At 43.0% G+C, this 24494-nt stretch overlaps 1 protein-coding gene across 1 annotated transcript in view; it reads right to left on the bottom strand.

Moving 5' to 3' along the window:
• Positions 1–4192: 4192 nt before the first annotated feature.
• The window catches only part of PPP1R14C (protein phosphatase 1 regulatory inhibitor subunit 14C), a 58977-nt gene continuing 38675 nt past the window's right edge, over positions 4193–24494 (bottom strand). The window contains exons 2-4 of the mRNA XM_075708213.1: positions 19274–19357; positions 17858–17890; positions 4193–4267 (exon numbers count right to left, since the gene is read on the bottom strand). Coding sequence (XP_075564328.1) covers positions 4193–4267; positions 17858–17890; positions 19274–19357 — 192 coding nt within the window. The remainder of the gene's footprint in view (positions 4268–17857; positions 17891–19273; positions 19358–24494) is intronic.

Below are 24494 nucleotides of genomic sequence, written 5' to 3'. Positions count from 1 at the left end.
AAGCATTGCATGCAGTTATTCAGTACCTGTTTAAAATCTGTGCATGATGCTGGCAATGGCAAACTTTAAGTAGCCAAGAAGCATTTAAACCTTTTGTTACAGCACTTCACCAGTTTAAGTTCAAACGTTTGTTCAGAATGAGACCTGTGTCTTCTTCCAGTTTCCAAGCAACAGGCTCTGCTGATGTGGCTCACATGATTTCCCCCCCACCACACACACAGGTGTGCATGTTTACCTTAAGGCTGTCTTAAATCAGCAAAGCCATCACAGAAATAGATTGCTGAGTAATTCCAATTTCACATACACCATTATACCTACCAGGGTAAAGTGCTAAAGACTCTTACCAAGACTCAGTGTCAAGGAGTCTGAAGTGCGCAAAAGGAGCAGATATTTTGCTCCTGCTTTTCTTGGTCATATTCTCTGACAATAGGGAAAACTTCCCTCCCACACTTTCCCCAGATGTTCCTTGCATGAATGGCAACTTTAGGAGTAAAACCCACCATAGGAATAATGAGGGAAAGGGGCAAAAACAAGGCTGGCAGAAGAATGGCTCATCATCTTTCTTCTGTGCCACAGGAATATACTATCCTGTCACGGCAGCCTCACGAGGCATACTAAATATGATTACAAGCACTTTCCTCCTCTTTCTAAGCCAACTGGAAGATCAACCATGGGAGACATCATGCTGTCAGCTCTTGCTGTAAAACATGCAAAGGCTAATTATGCCATGAAACAGACCCCAGAAACACACACTCTTGCAGGCAACCTTTGCACATTGGAGAGGCACTTCAATACCAAAACAAAACCTCAACTTCTCTACATATTTATAAGAGGGAACTTCAGTTCCTTTCATTAGCCACTTTAAAAGCCCAGAGGAAGCTCTCATTGCAGCCAGACTTGGCCCTTCACATGAAAGCTGTCCAGCCAAGACAGTGAAGAGCCTGGGCTGTAAGATTTCATTTCAAGTTGTTTCAGCAACAGTGTGCTATTGATATGCCCTTTGAATATTGCCCAGAGCCAAGAACACACAGTATGAAGAATAAAGCACAATGAAATTGTAAGTGAATGGGTCGATTCTCCCTTCACTTACACCAAGGCCAAGAGTATCTCCATTAAGTAAAGTGGTGAGAACAAGACCCTGTAAGTCTCCAGGAAAATCATGCCAGCTGCAGACAAAAGCTACTTAGAGTTCATTTTTGCTTACTGACACTTGTAAGATAGTGAAACACGTAGAGCAGGAGAGGAAGCCCTTCACAGAACTGACTGTCCCATCCACGCAAGACAATAAAATAGTAAGGACCGTCCCAAACTTCATTATCTCTAGGTGTATTACCAAACCAACTGGTTTCAGAAGGAATAGACTGCTATTTTCTACAACTACTTCAATGCAAGAGGAATACGACAAGACGCAAATGGGTGATGTGCACAGTTGGGCAGGCATTTTTTAGTCAAGTAACATGAGGGAAAAATATCTGTGGAGTAGCATTTTGCTGTAGGAGGTAAGAGAGAATGGGTGCAGTTGCCATTACTTGATCTTTCTGGTTTTGCACACCATTACTACCAAGGAAGGAAAAAAAATACATTTGCAGTTGTAAGTGAAGTCATAAAGTGCATTTGTTGATGTGGACGTTACTAGAACCTTTATGTTCAGACTTGAGGTTGTTTCTAAATATCACCTGCAAAATGTAGGCAGCTATAACTACCTAAGAAGTTGAAAAGGTGTATTGCATGTTCTCAATTGTTTCAGTGCATGTGTTAAACACACATGAATAAATTTATGAGTCAGGGAACAGTACCCATGAGCAGACAGCATTTCAGACACCAGCTCAAAACTCTAAACGTTACTAACAAGTCTCAAATAAAAAGGTTTTTTTTCCATTTTGGACATAATAAACTTGGTGCTTACAAAAGGCTCCCAATGGTTTACAAACCAACAGGCTTTCCAGAAAAAGGCCTGTGAAAGTACTTGCCTAGTCAAACATCGGGAGTTTGCTAGTAACTAAGACTTCTTCACTACCACCACTGATTTTTGCCTCCAGAGTTAAGTGAAAAATCTAACAAAAGGCCCCTTACCTCAGGAGTTAAGGAAGCTTTTCCTGTAACTCTCTCCTTGAAACGGTGATGTTGATCCAAACTTGGTCATTTAGATCTAGCTACATCAGATCCTCTGCAAGGAGCACAGACCACAGAGAGACAATCTCTTTGTGGGAAGAGAGGTCATTCGTATGCATCTCTTTCAGAACCAAAGACATCCCACTGATAATGCGGACAACAATAGTGGGAGATCCCAACACAGTAACAGATGAAATCACAGGCTCCCCCACCCTGATTTCCCTGGAGCACAGGTTTCACTTCACAATTTTAAAAAATTTTGCTGCTGGAAGAGTCCTTAAGAAACCACAGCTGAACTGCAACTTCAGCAAGGTACAAAATTTAAATTTAAGGTGCTGCAGGCAAAACAACCAAGTCTTTTCTGAGAGCTGCTGGAATTTGTTGAGGAGAATTCAGAGGGGTGCAGAAGGGAAGAAAGGTAGAGTGCCTCTTGCTGAAAGACACCCTTATGCCATACCTTCAGTAGACAACTGAGTGTCACCCAGTGTAAGTTCTCCCCTACTCTCACCTCTGGTGGAAGGTAAAAAAAAAAAAGGAAGCAGCAGCATTTATCTGAAAGAATTTCCAGGCTTTTTTTTTTTCCTTTTTAAATCCTCCAGGGCACAGGGAAGGAAGGCCTCATCTACAGAAGACTTTCATAAGTGAGGCTGTGCACCAGGTTACAGGAGCTTGGCTCAATGATACTGGGCAAGGGCTTTTGTTGCACATTAGAAACCGATTAGGGTCTATACAGCTGGGTTCCCATGTACTTACCACCTCACAGGCTTCTCTTTCTGATGAATAAGTCCATTTACCAACCTACTCAGCAACAGCAGTCTTGTAAAGTGTACATGTAACAAGTCACAAGTTGTTCCATTTATTTGAGTAAATATCTGGTAAATAAAATCATCGGTAAACATTACAAAATTAAATACATTAAAAAAGCTTGCCAGTATACATAAAATTCACAAACATGTACTTCTTTTGAAAAATAAAATATGTTCAGAGCACCCTTGATATAAAATGCCTGATTAGTGTCACCTACCAGCATATGGTAGCTTATTGAACATTTTAGTTAGGACATTTTCCAGGAGGGAGCAGGGATCTCTCTTCTGTTCTTGTTTTTACAAGTAAGAGAGCCCAAGTTAAGAACTATCCCCACTTCTCAGGGCAGAGTCATAAACAAAGACTATAATATTCTTTGCCTACCTTAATAGGAGAGGAATCTGCATTCGATTAAGACCACATCACTAAATGCAAGACAGTGCTTGTAATTAATTTTGGTAGCATTGCCTTTCCTCCACTGTGAAGCAGCTTTTAAATGGTGACAGACATTTCTCTAGATATGACTGCAGGCCCTTATTCAGTACAGGTTGCCACAGTTCCAAGACACCAAGAGGTGGAGAGGAAATCATCTGGCAAAGCATCAAAGTCAATCAAATAACTTGAAGTCTACAAATTAAGCCCTTAAAATTCCCAATTCTCATATGCTGCAGTCTAAACAAGGAGATATGATGAAATTCGTCACTGGGCTGCTTTTAGGATATTTAGAAAAATGGCAGCACTCATTTTAGTAATCTAAATTGGTACCTTCTCATAGCAAATTTGCAATAACCACCATTAAATAATTTACTGTAACAAACTTTTCCTTCCATCCATGTGAAACAGTATTCACAACCCACTTTATAATTTATGTACAGACAAGCACAAGAAACTTGACATCCATGAGTTAAATGTACAACCAACTTAAAAAATGTTATCCAACTAGTTGCAAGGAGAAGTCTCCTAACTCTGTAAATTTACAAGATCTTCTGGTTCACCACGTAGGCTTGCTGCCCCTCATCACTAACCCTTGGATTCTTCACTTGCTTCAGTAATCCTCAAGTGAAAGTTGAGCAGCATCCAAATTGTTGATATTCTTGATAAAAAAAATTGACACTTAAAAAAGAACCCTTAAAACACACAAAAGAAATTCCTTGAGTCAAAACTGAATGAAATCAAAGAAGTTGTGGAGAAAGACAACTATTTTAATAAAGGTCTTGTATTCAAAGTCCCATTTCCCTTGCCATGTCTTTTACAGAGTGCTACTACTTCGAGTTATTTATATACTCTTCTTTTGAGGGGGACTGAGTTTCCTCATTCCTCTTATCCGAGTTAGCAGTTCTTTGATAAATTCCTAGGAAAAAAGATTAGAAAATATGAGTAATTTTTATGATCCCATAATACCATGATTTTGAGTTTAAAAAAAAAAAAATCAAAGCAAACTGTAATTTTTATTTATGCTTTTACTGCTAAGCTGGAATTTTTCTGGCCTGACCTCCAGGAACCTTATATGCGTACTCTCATGACAGAGAGAGGTGCGAACAACTAGCTTTTCCTCTGCATGAGCGCTCAGGCTCAGTTTCTAGCTGTCTTTCAGGTTTTTACTACACAGTGCCTTCTACCAACTGTTGAATCAGGCAAAATCTACAACTGGACACAATGCAAATAGTCAAAGCAGACTTTCACAGTTTTAAGCCTGCACAGAAGTCAGCACTCCTGCCAAAAGAGGTGTTTCTCCCAGCACTAGCATTTTGGTTGGCTGCATACTCAGCTGGAACAGAAAGCTGATCTGGCTAAAAACTCAGCTGTTTTTCCTCTTGCCCTACTACTTCCCAAGCTGGCTCAGCTCTCCAGCCAGGCTCACCACTCAGCCCCACACCAACACTCATGCCAGTCTGAGGCAAGGCAGGAACAAGCAGCCAGAGGCAGCACCACTGGGTTATGCTGGGTGAAACTGGTTGTGGAGCTCAGTGAATGACACTATTCTGGAACGAAAGTGGACCAGGTCTTTATTCACAGTGATATTTTCCCCAGTTTCAGCAGATTTTCTCTTTTTAAATTGTGGGAGAACAGAAGCTTACAGAGTTGTACCATTATCTGAAATCCTTTTTGGTATACGATTTCTTGTAATAACTGCCAGGTGATTAAAAGCTAAATCACCCCCTTATTGTCACATTGGAAGAATAATGTTTACCCACAGTACTATGTATACACCTACAAAAAGGTCTTATCATGAAATCATTTAGCTATAAACATGGAACGTAATTATGGATTTAGTCAGTCAGGTTGACGTGAAAGTACAAAAAGCGTGACTTCCTAGCTGAATGCTTGAGGCTAAAAATTCCAGTGAACAAGGTCACCACCTAAATGACAACACAGTACCTTTCAAAAAAAGTCACACTGAAACATGTATTATCCAGGTGCTACACCGCACATAAGGAAAGTCTCTGTAAATGTGTATTTTAGCTTAAGAAAGGTGTCAGGTTTTTCTGGTGGGACCACAATCTTCGGAGGTATCACCCCAGCAGAACAATTTCCTTTCCTGACAGTTTATGCACATCTATACTGTACTGCATGTACTTTTACACCATGGTTATTGTTGCACCCACACTAGCTGTGGGTTCAACTAACAGCAGCAAAGGCAGAGCAGCATACACATCAGTGTGGGCTACAAACGCTCACCGAAAACCTTTTATGTTCTGGCCTCCACTCCTGAACTAAGTATATCAAGGACAGTACAGGAATACATCTACGTATATCGACATTGCGCTTCCCATCTGGATAGACAGGTAGCCTAAAGAGATGATTGGAAAAACAGATTTGTTAAGACCCTAAATCCTCCCCCTCCATCCTCTGGAAGCTGTCTTTTTGCACATAGGCACAGACAACTTCATAGAATAGAATCATAGAATCGTTTAGGTTGGAAAAGACCTTTAAGATCATCCAGTCCAACCATTAACCTACACTACCAAGTCCACAGTAAACCAATTAAGGGTAGACTAGACTAAACCATGTCCCAAAGTGCCACATCTACCCGTTTTTTGAACACTTCCAGGGATGGTGACTCCACCACCTCTCTGGGCAGCCTGTTCCAATGCTTGACCACCCTTTCCGTAAAGAAATTTTTCCTAATTTCCAACCTAAACTTCCCCTGGCGCAGCTTGAGCCCATTTCCTCTCGTCCTATTGCTAACTACATGGGAGAAGAGACCAACACCCACCTCACTACAACCTCCTTTCAGGGAGTTGTAGAGAGCGATAAGGTCTCCCCTCAGCCTCCTCTTCTCCAGGCTAAACAACCCCAATTCCCTCAGCCGCTTCTCATAAGGCCTGTGCTCCAGACCCTTCACCAGCTTCGTTGCCCTTCTCTGGACATGCTCCAGCACCTCAATGTCTTTCTTGTATTGAGGGGCCCAGAACTGGACACAGTATTCCAGGTGCGGCCTCACCAGTGCTGAGTACAGGGGGACAATCACCTCCCTGCTCCTGCTGGCCACACTATTCCTGAGACAAGCCAGGATGCTGTTGGCCTTCTTGGCCACCTGGGCACACTGCTGGCTCATGTTCAGCCGGTTGTCTACCAACACCCCCAGATCCTTTTCGGCCAGGCAGCTTTCCAGCCACTCTTCCCCAAGCCTGTAGCGTTGCATGGGGTTGTTGTGACCCAAGTGCAGGACCCGGCACTTGGCCTTGTTAAACCTCATCCAGTTGGCCTCGGCCCATCGATCCAGCCTGTCCAGGTCCCTCTGCAGGGCCATCCTACCCTCCAGCAGATCGACACTCCCACCCAGTTTGGTGTCATCTGCAAACTTACTGAGGCTGCACTCAATCCCCTCATCCAGATCATCGATAAAGATATTAAACAAGGCTGGTCCCAAAACAGAGCCCTAGGGAACACCACTTGTGACCGGCTGCCAACTGGACTTAACTCCATTCACCACTACTCTCTGGGCTCGGCCATCCAACCAGTTTTTTACCCAGCGAAGACTATGCCCGTCCAAGCCATGAGCTGCCAGCTTCCCAAGGAGAATATTGTGGGAGACGGTGTCAAAGGCTTTGCTAAAGTCCAGGTAAATGACATCCACAGCCTTTCCATCATCTACCAGGCGGGTCACCAGGTCATAAAAGGAGACCAGGTTGGTCAAGCAGGACCTGCCTTTCATGAACCTATGCTGGCTGAGCCTGATCCCCTGGTTGACCTGCACTTGCCTGTTGAGTTCACTCAAGATGAACCTCTCCATAATCTTTCCCGGCACTGAGGTCAGGCTGACAGGCCTGTAGTTTCCCGGATGTAGATGGGCATCACGTTGGCCAGCCTCCAGTCATCAGGGACCTCCCCTGTTAACCAGGACTGCTGATAGATGATGGAGAGTGGCTTGGTGAGCTCCTCTGCCAGCTCCCTCAGGACTCTCAGGTGGATCCCATCTTGCCCCATAGACTTGTGAGCATCCAGGTGGCATAGCAGGTGATTAACTGCTTCCTCCTGGACTATGAGGGCTCCATTCTGGTCCCCATCCCTATCTTCTAGCTCAGGGGCCTGAGTACCCTGGGGATGACTGGTCTGGCTGTTAAACACAGAAGCAAAGAAGGCATTAAGTACCTCAGCCTCTTCCTTGTCCTCAGTGACAATGTTCCCCCCCACATCCAGCAAAGGATGGAGATCCTCCTTGGCTCTCCTTTTATTGCTGATGTACTTATAAAAGCATTTTTTATTATCTTTTACAACATTGGCCAGATTAACTTCTTGCTGGGCTTTTGCTTTTCTAATTTCCTCCCTGTATGACCTAACAAGATCCCTGTACTCCTCCTGAGTTGCCCGCCCCTTCTTCCAAAGGCGGTAGATTCTCCTTTTTTCCCTGAGTCCCCGCAAAAGCTCCCTGTTCAGCCAGAGCGGTTGTTTTCCCCGCTGGTTGGTCTTACAGCACATGGGGACAGCCTGCTCCTGTGCCCTTAAGACTTCCTTCTTGAAGAAGGCCCAGCCCAGCCTTCCTGGACCCCTTTGCCTTTCAGGACTGCCTCCCAAGGGACTTTCCCAACCAGGGTCCTGAACAGGCCAAAGTCTGCCCTCCGGAAGTCCATGGTAACAGTTTTGCTGCCCCTCCCCTTGGCATCGCCCAGAATCAAGAACTCTATCATATTGTGGTCGCTAAACCCAAGATGGCCTCCGACCATGACATCTCCCACAAGCCCTTCTCTGTTAGTAAACAGCAGGTCAAGCGAGGCACCTCCCCTGGTAGGCTCGCTTACCAGCTGTGTCAGAAAGCTATCCTCCACACACTCTAGGAACTTTTGAGACTGTTGCCTCTCTGCTGTGTTGTATTTCCAGCAGATGTCCAGCAAGTTGAAGTCACCCACGAGAACAAGGGCTAGCGATTGTGAGACTTCTGCCAGCCGCTTGTAGAACGCTTCATCTATCTCTACATCCTGGTTGGGTGGTCTATAGCAGACTCCCAACAGGACATCCGCCATGTTGGCCTTCCCCCTCATACTTATAACCATAAGCACTCTACCTTGTCATCACCACTGTTGAGCTCTATACAGTCAAAACACTCCCTAACATACAGAGCCACCCCACCACCTCACCTTCCATGCCTATCCCTTCTGAAGAGCTTATAGCCATCTAGTGCAGCACTCCAGTCATGAGAGTCGTCCCACCATGTTTCTGTGATGGCAACTATGTCATAGCCATCCTGCTGCACAAGGGCTTCCAGCTCCTCCTGTTTGTTGCCCGTGCTACTTGCATTGGTGTAGATGCACTTGAGCCGGGCTATCGATTTCACCCCCAATGTTGCCATGCCGCCCCTGGGCTCCTCACTAGCAGCCCATTTATATCCCCTTCCCCCTTCAAACCTAGTTTAAAGCCCTCTCAATGAGTCCCGCCAACTCATGAGCGAGGATCCTTTTCCCCTTTGGAGACAGCTGATCTCCATCAGCCACAAGCAGGCCCGGTGCCATGTAAACCTCCCCATGATCGAAAAACCCAAAATTCCACCAATGGCACCAGCCTCTGAGCCACCTGTTAATCAGGTGAGTTTTCCCATTCCTTTCAGCACTCTTAACTGCCACTGACGGGATTGAGGAAAACATTCCCTGTGCTCCCGATCCTGCAACCAATCGCCCCAGTGCCCTGAAGTCCCTCTTCATTGCTTTAGGACTTCTCTCTGTAATCTCATCACTGCCAACCTGTACAACCAGCAATGGGTAATAATTGGAGGGCCTTACGAGGTCGGGGAGTTTCCTAGTAACGTCCCTAACCCAGGCCCCAGGGAGGCAGCAGACTTCCCTATGGGATGGGTCCGGGCGGCAGATCGGGCCCTCAGTTCCCCGCAGAAGGGAATCACCCACCACAATTACCCTCCTTTTTTTCTTAACAGGGGCAGTCGTAATCCATGGGGTTGACTGACTGGCCCTCGGCAACCCCCTGGCTGGACCTTCGCCTTCACCTCCCTCCCCGCTTGCCTGGCCCTCAGCTTCCAGAGCCCCATATCTGTTATGTGAGGGCAGCTGGGAAGGTGAGGGAGGCCGGGAGGGGATTCGCCTGCCTCCCCGGGCAGGGACCTGTTTCCATTCCCCCCCATCTCTTGGATCCCCTCCTTCTGCTTGCCGGCAAGAGGGTAAGGGATCCTCCGCTCCTTGTGGGGCCTCCGCCTGTTGCCCTGGCCCCAGGGACGGTAGGGTGTGGCTCCACCAGTCTGTCTCCCTCTCACACTCCCTGATACTCCTCAGCCTTTCTACCTCCTCCTTCAGCTCTGCCACCAGGCTGAGGAGATCATCTACCTGGTCACACCGAAGACATTTGCCGTCTCCGCTGCCCTCCGGTACTTCCAGCCTGTCCAGGTCCCTCTGCAGAGCCATCCTACCCTCCAGCAGATCGACACTCCCACCCAGTTTGGTGTCATCTGCAAACTTACTGAGGGTGCACTCAAATCCCCTCATCCAGATCGCTGATAAAATGTTAAACAAGACTGGTGCAAAAACAGAGCCCTGGGGAACACCAGTCTAAACTTGTCAGAGTACAGTACGTACCTACTCAGAGGTCAGAAAAAGGAGGGAGACAGGTTTACTTTAAAAATTCACAGCTTTCAATGCACTATGCATTGGTTCTGTGTTATCCTTTCATTATTGTAAAGACCTCCTAGATAATGCAAAACTAATGTAGCATGGTGCTGTTCAAACCATCCTAAATATGCTTTAGGATTTTTTACTATCAAACTTAAATGAAGCCCTGCAGTGAAATCATTATAGAAATAAACTCTCTAAAGTGGTCTTAAAAGATTTTTACTTGGGATTAATGCAATTAGTATTGCCTTTCAACAGCTCTTTCCATAAAAAGCTATACTCCCATACCAAAACATCAGATTAAGACAGCTTTGGGAAGGAATGGGCTTAAGTTCAGTTCTTCCCTTTGAATGACTTTATTAGTCATCTGTTTAAGCCACAAATACTCCACACCACTCGCCATCAAGGCAGCAACAAGACACTGCAACTGGAAACTGTCCAACTGCTTCACAGAAGTCGAAAATAAGAGCATTACAGGAAGGGCCATCTGCAGAGTGGACAGGGAATTCTATGGTACTCTGACTGTACCCATTTGGGATATCCCTGTTTGAAAGGCACCTCTGCCACTTCTCTGTCCATTTTCTCCCAAAACTCAGAAGGATTTGGAGCAAGTTTCCCTTGGATGTGAAACGCAGCCAGGGGTCAGTTGCTTTTCATACGACATTACAGCAAAGGAGGGGAAGCAGTACCACAAGCACCTTCTTTTGTAAAGTAAGATATTTGCTTGAAGTTTTCAATATTAGCACCACCTAGAAACTTCTTAGTGCTGCCAAAATAAACCAAACTGTAGGGGCAACCCCCTAAACAGATCTGAGGTTTTTGAGGCTGTTTTTAAGGAAGGGGAAGGGAGTTGTATTCACTTGAGGAAGTACATATAATAACTGAAAATGCTTTACCCTTCAGGAACTGTTTTTCTTGATACGAGGGTCTGCAGTACCAAACAGTAAAACCCAACAGAAGCATTTTGTATGTGGCAGGCATTTTACATAATGCAGTAGTGCTGTTGTGCACATCCCACAGGTGCGCAAACCACAGCATTGGTTCAGTACATTTCTGATTTCAGTATCATTTTGCATCTGATGCTTGCATGGAGCTGGCTGTCATTAACGCAGCTGTGCTCCGGTGCTTGTGCCTTTCTTGTTTTGCAGCTCGCCATGAAGGAAAGGAAGCATTCTAGAAAAGATGCACATTTTCCCTCTTGGAGGCAGGAAAGGAGGCTTCACAGCATTTCAATAAGTCTTCACTTTATAATTAAATCGACTCAGCTTTCTGACATACAGTAATACCCATTTGTTTTTCTTTAAACATCACTCAAAAACTGCAGTTTCATTTCTTGTGGACATCTGAGTTGAGGCTTAATAGAAGGCTTAATATCCACATCTATCTCAACCTCATACACAAAAATAATTTTACACAGAGCATTTTCTTGAAATCCCCTCTAGGAGATATGCTGAAGTTTAGCATCATGCATTTGAAAGCTGATCATGTACCAATCTATGTTAAAAGTAGTTCTGTAACACAGGTTGGATTATCTACTTATATAATAGTTATTTAATTCACAGAGTTGGAAAACTTTTAACAATAATTCAGCTAAAGATTCAAGAACTTATGAATTATTCCTTGGAGGACTACAGCCAGAAACACACAGGCCACATCTACTTTTAATAGAAGAATAATCTCATACCAGCACTTTGGGCTTTGGTAAATAAATAAATAAATAAATAAATAATAAAAAAGGTAAAAACATACACAAACTCAGTTTAAATTCTTTTTACAGATTTTCTGCAAGGAGGTCACCTTTAAATACAGTTTTGTAACAAGTATTGAGAGTCCTGTTAATTTATAATACAAAATCATTGTTTCTAGAAGGCGTCTTTCTAATTCTAAAGGCAAATTTAAATGAGAGACAGAGACTAAATCTATAGTTCATTTGAACTCATCTATATTCAGCCTTAGGCATTTGTCTTCTCCCTTCTCTAACGCTTTCCCTTGAATCAAAGGCATTCAGTTCAGGAAAAGCATTCATCTAATGCAGAAGAGAAAAAATATAGGCGACAAACAAAGGTGAAATGATAATTCATGAAAGGGGAGGAAATCACTTCACCTCTCAGCTTTGGAGGTGTGATTCATTGTTTAATGAGGTCATTTGACAGACAATGAATTCCAGGCTTGCTATTCAAGTCTTCCAATTAATTCTGCAGACTAATTAGACTCTGTCTCTCCAGACTTCTTTTCCACAAACAGTACACATGTAATAGGACTAGTTCTTAAACCAAAATGTAGGGTTTCTAGTCTTCCTGCTTCACTAGAGCGTGAAATAAATCCTAAACTAGCTTTCCTCCACAACTTTACTTCTCTGCAGCCAAGTCAAAAATCAAGATTTCCTTGACTGTTTGCCCAAGGCTATTTCCTGGAGCGCGCCTGATTGGTTGGATGCAGAAAGTCGTCCTGGAGAGCAATCTCCACAGCTACTTGGGGAAGAAATTAAACAATAGTTAAAAAATGCCATCTGAATGGGAAGGTGAAAAAAATAAAAATAGAGAAGAAAAAAAAAAAAAAGAGGGAACCCTACTGCCAAACACCTTCCCTTCCCCACAGGCTCAAACCTGAAGCTGATCACACAGGAAGAAGGGAACTGACGAGGCACAGATGCTTCAGGAGAACAGGGCCAGAAGCTGTCTTCTATCAGCAAGAACTAGAGCAGCATCTCTGTAGCCTCACGGCACAATCCCACTGGCACAGCCTCTCCAGCGAGGCCACAGCACCATCAGTGCCCAGAGGAGGACAATATGCGGCAATTTATCTTCTCTGTGAGCCCTGTACAAGGCATTGACTAAATACCACAACACTTAGCTATGGTCAAAACATGTAGTGCAGTTATTCTGCAATTCAGCAGCACGTAAACAAGCACAGCTCATTCTTGTCAAATCACTATTTGCTCCTCTATTCTTATAATATTGCTATGGGTGTTTGTAAGTTGTATACATGAGTACTTGCTGAAACGAAAACATGCAAGCTTAATTCCCTCCAACACTGTAGTACAATATAGGGCAAATCTCAGCAGGCATATAAACAGTTTTAGTTCACTGAATTCAGAGTGGTCAAATGGATGAACAAGAAGCCACGTATTTCTAAAAATGCCTCTGTCTGCATTGCTTTTAAATATGCATGCTTCTTAACTGTTTTCTCTACAAAGTGTCCTATTTGATTTCATGTAATATGGACACATAATGGAGTTACTGTGGCTTAATCATTTACCACCCATCGGCTGAGTTGCAATAAATTATGAGCTTCTAGGCTCCCCCAGGTGTATGGCAGTAGACTGCACTGAGGCTTTAGGACACATCTCTAGTTACTATTGCTTCCAATGAGTATCCTACTATCCTTGTGATTATATTAAAAGACAAATATCTCAACGTTAAGTGTCAAAAGCTGCTGAAATAGTCCAGCCACTGAAGTAAACTGAGTAGTCAGTGACTTAAATCTCTGCCCAAATTCTCCAGAGAATATGCACAGCAGTTTAGCATAGTTTGTTTGGAAATCATATTGAAAACTGTTAGTAATTAAAAGTTCCCAGCAAAATAACTTTCTTTTATGGTGCAACTTCATCTCCTTTTTCTCCTATTTTGCACTGAGTGAAGAATTATACTAACAAGATGGATAGATTTAATCCTGCCTGCCTGAGTGGGAGAGATCGCTAGCCCATTTGCCTGAAGCTTTATATATTTCTATGAGAAAAGAAAGAAGCAAAGAAAACCAAAATCCAATGTATCCAGCTCTCTTCCAAGATTAGTTATCTGCAGACATTGTGTAGCTCAACCATATCCTTCAGAGTCAGTAAATAAAAATTGCCCACTCATTGGATTTCTCTCCCATAGTAGTTTAAAAGTCTCCTTGTCATTTCTCCTGTCATCACTTTGGCAGTCCCACTGTTGGAAGCTCTAACTCACATCAGCCACAAATATTTCAGATTTTCTCCAAAGCCCAGTCTAAATGGGTGGTCTTTCTGCTACCAATAGCAGAGATACAATAACACAGATTTAGCCAGCCTCTTTCAAAGTATGTCTTGACAAAACTTCATTGATTTCATGCCCACAACAGTCTTCCTATTCTAAATAAGCGTCTATCATCAAGTATCAAAGCCCTATCATCAAGATTACAGATTATATTTAAACTTCTTTGTTACATTCACTGCTAACACAAGACTCAAAATTCCCTGTGACCTAGATTAAGATTCTCCATTGCATAGACAGAACCAAGACAGCAACCTGACAAAGGTCTAGGTGGGATTTTCCACAGGCAACACATGGCACTGAGTGAAGCACTGGCTGCTCTGGCACATGGGTGATGCAGGAGGATGCTGCTGCTCCCTGCTCCTTTCCAACCACAAAAGTTCAAATCCAAGATTTGGTTATGGCACTGATTTTGCCGATAGCATACCCTTTAAGTTTGTGCAGTCCTAAAAATGAATTGCTATTCTCTCACATCAAGCTGTGTCTTATGTCAAGACTACGTGACATGTACCGCTTTTGAACGAGGTATGATAGTAACAGGAGAGAAGGGGAAGCAGAGAAAGCATAAACTGTCTGAAGAATACTTCTAGCACTGTTTAATTTTGCAGGGGGGGAAAGACCATCGTCATGTGTCAAAGCACTGTCCATGTTTGAGATCCCAAAGCCTATACCTTGAGTCAGGCAGCTACTCAACTTCTCTTCAACAAGTGCAACAACTACACAGAGCAAGGAGATTGTGGCTCAAGTAAAAGGATGTGAAATATAAATACAAGTCACATATTGCAATGATTAACACCATACACTTTACAGTTTGCCAGTTACTAAATGTATCTCTTAGCCACTGGGGTTTTTTTAATTATTGTGTTTCTACAAACAGCCAAGTTGGCAAATTGTGCCCATAAATTATTTTTAGTTTCTGGCACATTTTACAAAACTAACTTTTAATGACTGAATGACACATCAGTCACATTGCATATGAATCTTGATTAGCAAATCAACATTTTCATTTAAGGATCATTAACGTAAACTTAAATAGCACCCAAAAGTCATACTGACTGCGTGCACTTTCCTGATTAACATTTAGTTGCCTTGTTTGAGTAAACCACATGACTCTTTACAACAAGGTTCCCACATCAAGCGTACTTCCATACAAATTAAAACAACAGCCATAACTGCTACCTTAGAAAAGCTTTTAAAATTTTAGAACACATTCAACAATCTAGCTATATTTCCCTTAGAAGAAAGGTATCATAGCAGTTCTTCATAAGTTACTGTCAGCTACTATCTTGGGCCACCTTATTAGAGGCTGAGAATTCCTTCCACGTTTCCAGTGACCTGGATAACTCTGCTGCTTCTGATAACAGTCAATCCAGAATACATGCAAGAATCCCTCAGTCTTTCCTTAAGTCTAAGTGCAAGACACTATGCAAAACTGACTTAAGATATACGTTTGGGTTTTGGGTTTTTTTTTTTAAACAGATGGGATAAGAGCTTGAAGTTACTAAGCTTTCTGCCTGTACTATTTTTCCTTATGTTCTGAATAGTGGAGACATCATATTACATAATTTTTTCCCCAGTTAGGGATTACTGCCTTTTGTAAACTGTATAACTCTTGATGCTAAAATCCCTAGTGCACTTGATTGACTGTATTTAATTGGTCAGGAGAAATTCCATCAGCTCACATCCATTCTCCACAGATCTTCTAGAAATCCTTTCACAAACCAATTACCTCAATAGCTCTGAATGGTCTGCAAATATGAAAGGATTGAAGATTTTCTAGACAAGGTGTGAATCCTCATATGGCAAGTTTAAGCCAACTTAAAGGCTCTTCTTAGTCAACACATGGCAGGTTAAAAAAAAAAAAAAAAAGACTATTTTTAAGTGGCCTAAGTTAGCAGTCATGCCGTATTATTGGGCTTATCAGGCTCCAGATGAAGAAAAGCTGCTGTTGTGAAAACAGCCCTGGGAAATGACTCCCATTTTGCAGCTACTCTCACAGAAGAGTGGATTAAAGCACTCCTCTCAACTTGACTGTCTCAAAAGATTGTCAAGGAAGATGGATATTATCCCAGATAAAGAAGCTGCCTCCATCACATCAGCAGAGCACTGAAGAGACAAGTCACAAGTTCAGTATTAAAATCTCACCTTGATTCAAGCGCCTTGAGGGCAGTTGAGCACACATGTTCAGGATATTGTTTCCTGTGAACTGCCATGCCAACTTAATTTACTGGCATGGCACAAATATCTCCTGCAGTTCTGTGACCAAGGTTTCCAGGTGAAAACTCATTAACATCTGTCGTGTACCCTTATCAGAGCTCTGAAATTTGTCCTCGCATTAAGTGTCAAGCTTCAGAGCTAAGAAAAACAATTCATAGTACATCTTCAATGAAGGAGGAAGAAGGATAATTATTTGATTCTCTGCCTCCCTCATCCACCTTCAAACAACATGGAGATAAGAGGTCAGCACATGAGTGGCTGCTGAACTCTTGGCAACCTGTTCCTCCCACCCACTCACGACCCTCATGTTCTCTCACTAGCCTGTGACAAGAACCATGTCAGGCTCCACATGCCATACCAGTCCTCACACCTATCTTACAAAGAACAACTAAGGTTCAATGGCACTTGCTGAAAAAAGGCTGGAGGAGGCTGACAAGGGTCATCCGTAGTGTAGCATTATTACAGTGAGACATCTGAAGACCTGATTTTTTGGCCTGGCATCTCCATAATGGGAGAAGTGTGTTATCTGCTGTAAAGAAACCAAGGTACAACACAGGCCAAGCTATACAAGTATTACCATGCGAGTCTTCCTGGGTCAATTCCCTGCACTGTCAAAGTTAGTACCAGCAACTGTAATAGCAATTCTGGAGAACTTTCCCAATCTACCACAGGAATCAATAAAAATGGAAAAGCCCTGAAGAAAGCATCTGATGAACAGGGAAGTGTCTATTTAACTGTACCAGTGACAGCCTGACAAGCCTTAAGCCCCAGTAGTTTAAGTGACTACAGCTACAGATGTTACAGAGGAACCAAGCTATATGCAGCCTTGTTTCAAAAACCAAATGCCTGGCTTCCAGTAACACACAGCTGAAAGGTCCCTGACTAGGGGAATCCTGTAAGCCACCCACTCTATTAAATACTGCATAGCAGCCACTGGTGGGAAAGCATTGACTCTATAAATTGAACCAAGAAACTGACTGACAACCTGGACATTTTTTGTTTTGTTTTTTGGACGAGTCCAAGCTTTTGTTATAATATTTACTCTTCCTAGTAAGCACATATTACTATATGAGAAGTAGACTATATTGGCACTGGACATGTTAATGGATATTCAAGCTCAAAGTTGAGTACTTTTAACTAAACCCTGCTAGTTCAGGTTATCCCACAATTGTATTGAAGTCCATTCACAAAAACAATAAGCTGAGCTGCGTATCTACATAACGGTTCCCAGAGTAAACAATTTTACTGTGAGAGATAAAATTAAAAGGCTTCACATTGAAAAGCACACAGTCCATCTCTCAAGTTGGAATTTCATGCAAATGTAGTAGGGTTTTAACCATCTAATGAGAATTGTGTTTAGTTCTCTTGTAACATGACAGCTCTAAGCATCAGTAAAGTCAATAAGGACATTACAGAAGACAATATTGATACTTCAGCTGGAATGATCATCAGTTGCTCCACAGGGCCCAATCCTGTTCCTACTGTAGTCAAGCGACAGGCACAAACATTCCCATGATATAAAGCCCCAAGCCCATCAGCTCCCCATTAATATTCCTATACTTACTTTATCATAAGTATAAAAAAAAAAAAGTTACTTTAGCTTGAACATAGCTACACTTTCCACACGTGAATAGTATTTAAGAAAAGTCTTTTTACCTCTGTTGGTTTGTAGCAATCTACAAGAGTTTCCTAGAAGCAAAATATGAAAATGTCAGTTCCAATACAGAATAACAGTGAACATAAACAAGTATACAGTCTGAAACCTGGCAAGGGTGCGGGGAAAGAAAATGAGCAAGAACCAGGAATCACTGGATGAAGATGCTACTGAAAACCAAGCTTTATAGCAAGTCACCTTTGCTCCCTAGGTGGAACAGAATGATTTGCAACAGGAGAGAAATGATGGCTTCTTCCTCCAGACTGGAAGTTACAAAATCCCTCTCCAAGAAAAACCGAGGAGAATCCAAGAACATTTCTCCCAGCAATACACATGTGAAAGGTAGCTTTCTGTGAGGGCACCACAGTCTTTGTAATGCAGAAATACAGACGTTAGCTAGGTCAGGCATTCCTAGCAGGGCGGCTGCAGCAGCTAGTTTAGGCAGAAGCAGCAAAGCTATTTATGAATGCTGAGTAAACAGCCTGGGGCCATGCCCCATGTCTCTGTGGCTGGGCAGTGGGCACTGAGAAAAGAGTGCCAATAGGCACGGCAATCAGATGTGGTGCATCTAAGCACCAACTTAGTCACCTCCCAGAAGTGAGCTGAGGACAAACCACTGCTCTGGAACAGGCTTCCTTCCTTTAATACATCTGAAAACATCATAAACAGAGACCCTTGTATTGGTTTTACATCTTGATTTAGATATATGTATCTCTATTAAGACAATGATGCTTCTTTTCTTCTCCCCCTCATTCTTCCATTCCTTAACTTTTACCTCAAGCAGGATTCAGAGAATTAGAGAGCTGGTTTGAATTGTATAATTCCAGCAGACAGCTTCTGAATTTCCCTACTTATTCCTGTTGCTGACCATCCTATCCTTTCCTCAAGATTTTAGACAAGTTACTCCAAGATAACTCGATGGGTTCCAATTTCTAGCTAGTATAGACAGAGAAACAAAGTTTCCAGTATCCTAAGGACAAGGGAGGATTTCTGGTCTGTATATGCACGCATGTATATTTCTGCTGCTGCAGTGAATCACAGAAGCTATCTGATCATCATAACTGACTCTCAGCCACATAATTTTTCTATGTGATTGTCCTTTATTTTTCCTATGTCTTCTGTTCTTTATTTTATATACTTGTAAAAATAAGAATGAGTCTAATCTGTCACAGCACATCTCCCTATATTACTGGATTCTTTGAATTTTTATTTACTCCTGTTATCACCTACCTTCCAGAAATTTTTTATCCTAAAGGATTTTGATTATCTTTGTACAGTCCAGTAGATTATGCTAAATGCAGACCTAGGAACCTCTCAGTTCTAATTCTACACTTACAGTGGATTTAATCAAACACAAGACATGGACCCAGATGCATTAATTCAGCCACATTCAATTTAAAATTAGAAAATAATATTACCTGTAATTTGAGAGCTCTCTCCTCTTCATTGGCTGCATCAAGAAGGTCATCAATGTCAATTTCTACATCTGGCATCTCTTCTTCCTGAAAAGGAAAAATTTCCACTTAGTCCATAGAGATATCCTTTAACTAACCTCAAAAGCAGCCTTTTGATAGCACAGATAGCACACGTAACTCCATCTGCCTGGAGCTGGCCAAGAAGAAAATCAGTAAGGGACAGTGGTTTGATCCCTTGCTCCCAAGGCCAGCAGAACGCCAAGCCCCAGCCACACAGGAGGTGACAGCTCTTAAGCAACCCTTCCCTCACAGCTGAGAGCTGTGTTACTAACCCATGCCCAGCAGCACAAGTCATGCTATTCTCACAGTACTGGGCAGGAAGATGAAGAAGAGGGTGGGACAGGGGAAGTAGATAAAAGCTGCAGCAAGCCACGATATTGCTTTGAAAACATTCTTGATTGGACTGCTTATTTTGTTACACTATGGAAGAACTCCCTTGCTCAAAGTTGGCTTACAAGGATGACATACATGCCCTATCAAAAGAGCTCAGATTTCCAGTGCCTGCAGTGCAGCACAAAGTCTAAAGCATAAAGTGTTTTAGGGATTTTTTTTAAACCTCCTCCACCCATACCCTTGTCCCTTTGCATCACCAGCACATCACACATACTGTTCTGGGGTTGAACCACGACACTAAGTCAGAGCAGCAGTCCACACATTTTGAAAGACCCCTGAGCTCTGGAATCCCAATGAAAATCCATCATCCACAGATACCACTGTTTATTGCATTTAAAATTATGCAAAAAAAAAAAAAAATTCTGCTGGACGTTTTCTGCATTTTCCCATCGTAAAAGGCACTTCAAAATGGTAAAGCAGCACCTCACTGCACACACAAAACTCTCCGGTCTCAGCCTCTCCCCCACACCAAGTCCCACCCTCACAGTGGCCACAGTGCCACAGACACCTGGCTCCTCCATTGCCCCTGCTCCAACCAAAGCAATGCATGGGCACTGCGAGTCTGTCCTCTCCCACAAGCACACTGTCACTGATCGGCTCACTGGCGCTGCATCACCTTGGCACCTCCTGAATGAAAGCAGGGACCCGAAAGTGTCCAAAGGGGAGGGTGGATTTGAGACTCAGGAGGAGGCAACAAGACCACTATCTCCAGCAGCAGCCACTGTGTTCTTGTACCCCACCAACACTTTTACAGATCCTTTAAAGTAGTATTTTGACAAAAATGTGGTGGTTCCAGAAATTTGCACAAGTTTCAACAATTGTGAAATAATTTAACAGCTCCAATAGCAACTGCCACAGGTAACACCAAAATTTCTCTTCTACTGGATAAAAGAAGAGTCCAAACATTAGCAAGGAAGATAACAAATTAGCTCGAACTAATCTAATGAAAGTTAAGTACCAAAGTGCCAAACAACTACCTATATCAGAAGCTCCAGCTAAAATGCCAACTATTCAACATTTATTTGGGTGTGAGAAGGAAGGACAGAAGTAGGATGATTATGTTCCCCATTCCCTACCTCTGAAGGAAAGCATGCAGGAACGCAACAGCGCAGCCATGCAGGCTGTCAGACCCAATGAATAAAAATACATGAAGCACATCCTTTGCCCAATCAGCAGGTTCACTCTTTCAGCATGCATTTTAGTCAGAAAGGAAGTGTGGGCATTTGCTGACATGAATCATAAAACTAGTTACTGTAACACAATCTGGCAATAAGGGAGTTTCTAACCTAATGCTATAGACTCATTAGCAATTTAAACAACGGAGGGAAGAAGAGAAAAAAAAGTCTTCCACAGACTATAAAGATATTCAGTAAAAGCAATCAGAATTGGAAGGGATAAAGATTAATCCATAACAGTGGTGTACTTAGTAGCTTACTATCCCAAGCCTACACTAATACGCATATCACACTAAGAACAAGAAATTCACCAAATAGACAGTAAACCTCCTGAACATTTTCTCTAAGCAGCTCATTATAAATACTGTTAAGATATGCTGCATGGAGTTATCGTTAATACTGTAAACTTATCAAAAGACACATTCATAGACCTGTGTAAATGCGACTGTGCACCTGTCTGCACTCCCAAGTGCTGTTCAGCACATTGAATATTTTGTCTGGTACACATTTTGAACTCTTGCCTGTCGGCATGGCATTCTGGCCAACTGGAACAATGTTGAAATGCGACAGTGAGGGGGAATTCCCCAGAAGGTACATAATGCTTTTTTATGATCACACTTCATTGAAGCTGAGCACTCCTGAAAGGTTAGTTTTACTCTGATTGGTACCAGTCATGTGGGAGAAATCCTTACTTCTGTCTCTCTTCACTCTTATCTTCTTCAAGTCAGCTTTCTCCTACACCTTCAAGGTTCACACTGCCATCAGTCCAGAGGGCAACTGTACCAGTAATTCACTGAAGCTTTGGTATATGAGGTAACACAGCTCCTCTACATCAACAAAAGCCATAACAAAAAATAACTTAGGAATACTTCAGAAACGAGGGACTATAATTGTGTCTGACATACTGGCATTCAATTAAGTTACAGTTTCTGTAAAAGATCACACTATCTTTGTCACTTCACAGCAGATTTGAACTCTGATACACAACACAAATGGAGGTGGGAAGTGCAAAAAGGTAACCCTTGCTCTTCTTTTTGGCTGAATGAACAAACATAATCAAAGCACTCTTTTCCCCTCTGAACTACTGCTGTGCCTGCATGATCTCAAGAGCTTTATGTTAGGCATGAAAAACACATGCTTCTGTCAGGAGCATGACCACTCCACAACAGCTGTAATGACAGAGGGAAGGAAGAAACAGTCACATCTTCTGTTTGCCTGATTTTATTGGTCAAATAAATGTGATTGATCCTGCTACAGTTAAGCAGCTAGATCCAGATGAGGCCAGGACAAGCCTGAAAGGGGCTGCATATAGCTGAAGGGTGGCATTTCAAAGGTTTGTTTAGCACCATGAGGCTGTGCAAGGAAACCAAAGCACTGCCATGTTCTGCTCCAGTGAGAGGGAGACAATGTGTCGCAAATAGCAGCTGATGGAGAAAAAAAGAAACCACAAGAAGCATGCTGACAGGGAGCAGCCTCCAGAAAAGCTAAAACAGAAGAGGTGTGGGGGTTGTGGGTGCAAACACCCATCAATTGAAACAGTGGGGGAGGGGCGGATGGACACTCTCCTTTTAAGTACCCTCTCCAGTTTGCATTAACAATCTAGGCAGGACATGAGCTGATTTCTGCTTGAGTATTCAAAAGTTGAAAACTATCACCAAAGTTAGCTTCTGTGCTATTTAATGCAATTTAAATTCAACTTTGCATTGGAAGACACCGTGGTTATTCAGGTTGCATGAATTCTTCGCAGGCTACTGGCACAAGACCTTGGGGGACAGGCATGCATTAAGTAGTAAATAGCTGTAGCAGTTTAAGACATTACAACCTCTCCAACTGTGTGCTATTTAGCCTCTGGCAGAGGTGATCACTGCCCCAACAGTGAATGGAACAGAAACAGCTGAGCATCCCTTAGTGAGACCAGCAAAAAGGTCTGACAGCCTCTGAAACCATCTCCCACAGCAGCTTAAGCCAACAGCTGAAGAACACTTGCACTCTAGTCTGATGACCCTGAGGACAGCACCTCCAGCACAGCAAGAGCAGGTTTGACAGTGTTACAAGTATTTACCAATTAAACATTTATCTGATGCTTTAAAATTTAAAGGGCAAGAGCTGCCCTATGGATAAACTTCCCACTATAAACCCAACTCTCAAATTAGCCTGCTATCCCTCATCCTCATTGCCCATTCACCATGCATCATCTCATTCGCAGTGCTGAGAAATAATTAAATAGGTTTGTTTGGTTTTTACTTTAGATTTTAAGTTTGGGAAAGAAAGAAGTTAAGTGCAGCAAGAAAATGTAAAGCCATAATTTGTATAGTGAGTTCGGAAGCAACCTGAAAGGACAGCAAGAGAAAGATGAAAGAAAAGGAGGGAAAGAAGACCATGCAATTCAGATGTATGAAAGTTTCAGACCATATGAATCAGGGATTTCTCTCCAAGTCCTGGATGATGGCCGGTATAAGTGATCAAAACCAAACTAGAAAATAGGACCAGTTCTTCTAGAAATATCCGTTTAATATATGAAAAGATTTATTTATTTTTCAAAAGAGACATCTGCTGGACATCTAATACAGTTAGCTCTAAACAAGTTCATCTGCAGATATGGGTGGCACTGCCCCAATGCAAGACAATGGTTTAAGTCTCACGATGATAAATGAAAGTGCCATAAATTACCAGTCATTAGTTGTATATGTAACCTGGTGGGATTATTAATGGATTGCACTTAGTAAAAGTAAAAGAATACTACCATTTGTATGAAACACAAAGGAAAAACCCATGTGTACCTTGTTTCAAAGCATTCAGTTGTTTTGGGGGACTTACAGGTCAGTACAAAAGTAGATAAAAATGAGAATAAAATGAACAGTTTAAGTGACAAAAATTATGAATCCAGAATCAAAGAAAGCTTTTTTCAACTTAATGCTAATCCTAGCTAAGCGGAGTGTCAAAATACAACAGGTAAAATAAAGCTGTTTGCAACACTTTATTGGGTTTGCAAGGCAAGGTTTTGGAAGCAGGGGGGCTACAGGGGTGGCTGCTGTGAAAAGCTGCTAGAAGCTTCCCTATGTCCAACAGAGCCAATGCCAGCCAGCTCCAAGATGGACCCACCACTGGCCAAGGCCGAGCCCATCAGCAACAGTGGCAGCACCTCTGGGATAGCATATTTAAGAAGGGGGGTGGGGGGGGTGTGGGGAGTGGTGGAACCTGTGCAACTGCAGCCAGAGAGAGAGGAGTGAGAATGTGTGAGAGGAACAACTTTGCAAGCACCAAGGTCAGTGAAGAAGGAAGGGGTGGAGGTGCTCCAGGCATCAGAGCAGAGATTCCCCTGCAGCCCGTGGTGAAGACCCTGGTGAGGCAGGCTGTGCCCCTGCAGCCCATGGAGGTCCACAGTGGAGCAGATATCCACCTGCAGCCCGGGGAGGACCCCACGCCAGAGCAGGTGGATGTGCCCGAAGGAGGCTGTGACCCTGTGGGAAGCCCACGCTGGAGCAGGCTCCTGGCAGGACCTGTGGAGAGAGGAGCCCACGCTGGAGCAGGTTTACTGGCAGGACTTGTGACCCCATGGGGAACCCACACTGGAGCAGTCCACTCCTGAAGGACTG

The sequence above is a fragment of the Pelecanus crispus genome, chromosome 3, assembly GCF_030463565.1.
Source record: "Pelecanus crispus isolate bPelCri1 chromosome 3, bPelCri1.pri, whole genome shotgun sequence".
Taxonomy (NCBI): domain Eukaryota; kingdom Metazoa; phylum Chordata; class Aves; order Pelecaniformes; family Pelecanidae; genus Pelecanus; species Pelecanus crispus.
The sequence above is the reverse complement of the archived record's forward strand: the minus strand, read 5'-3'. Positions and strand labels throughout refer to the sequence as shown.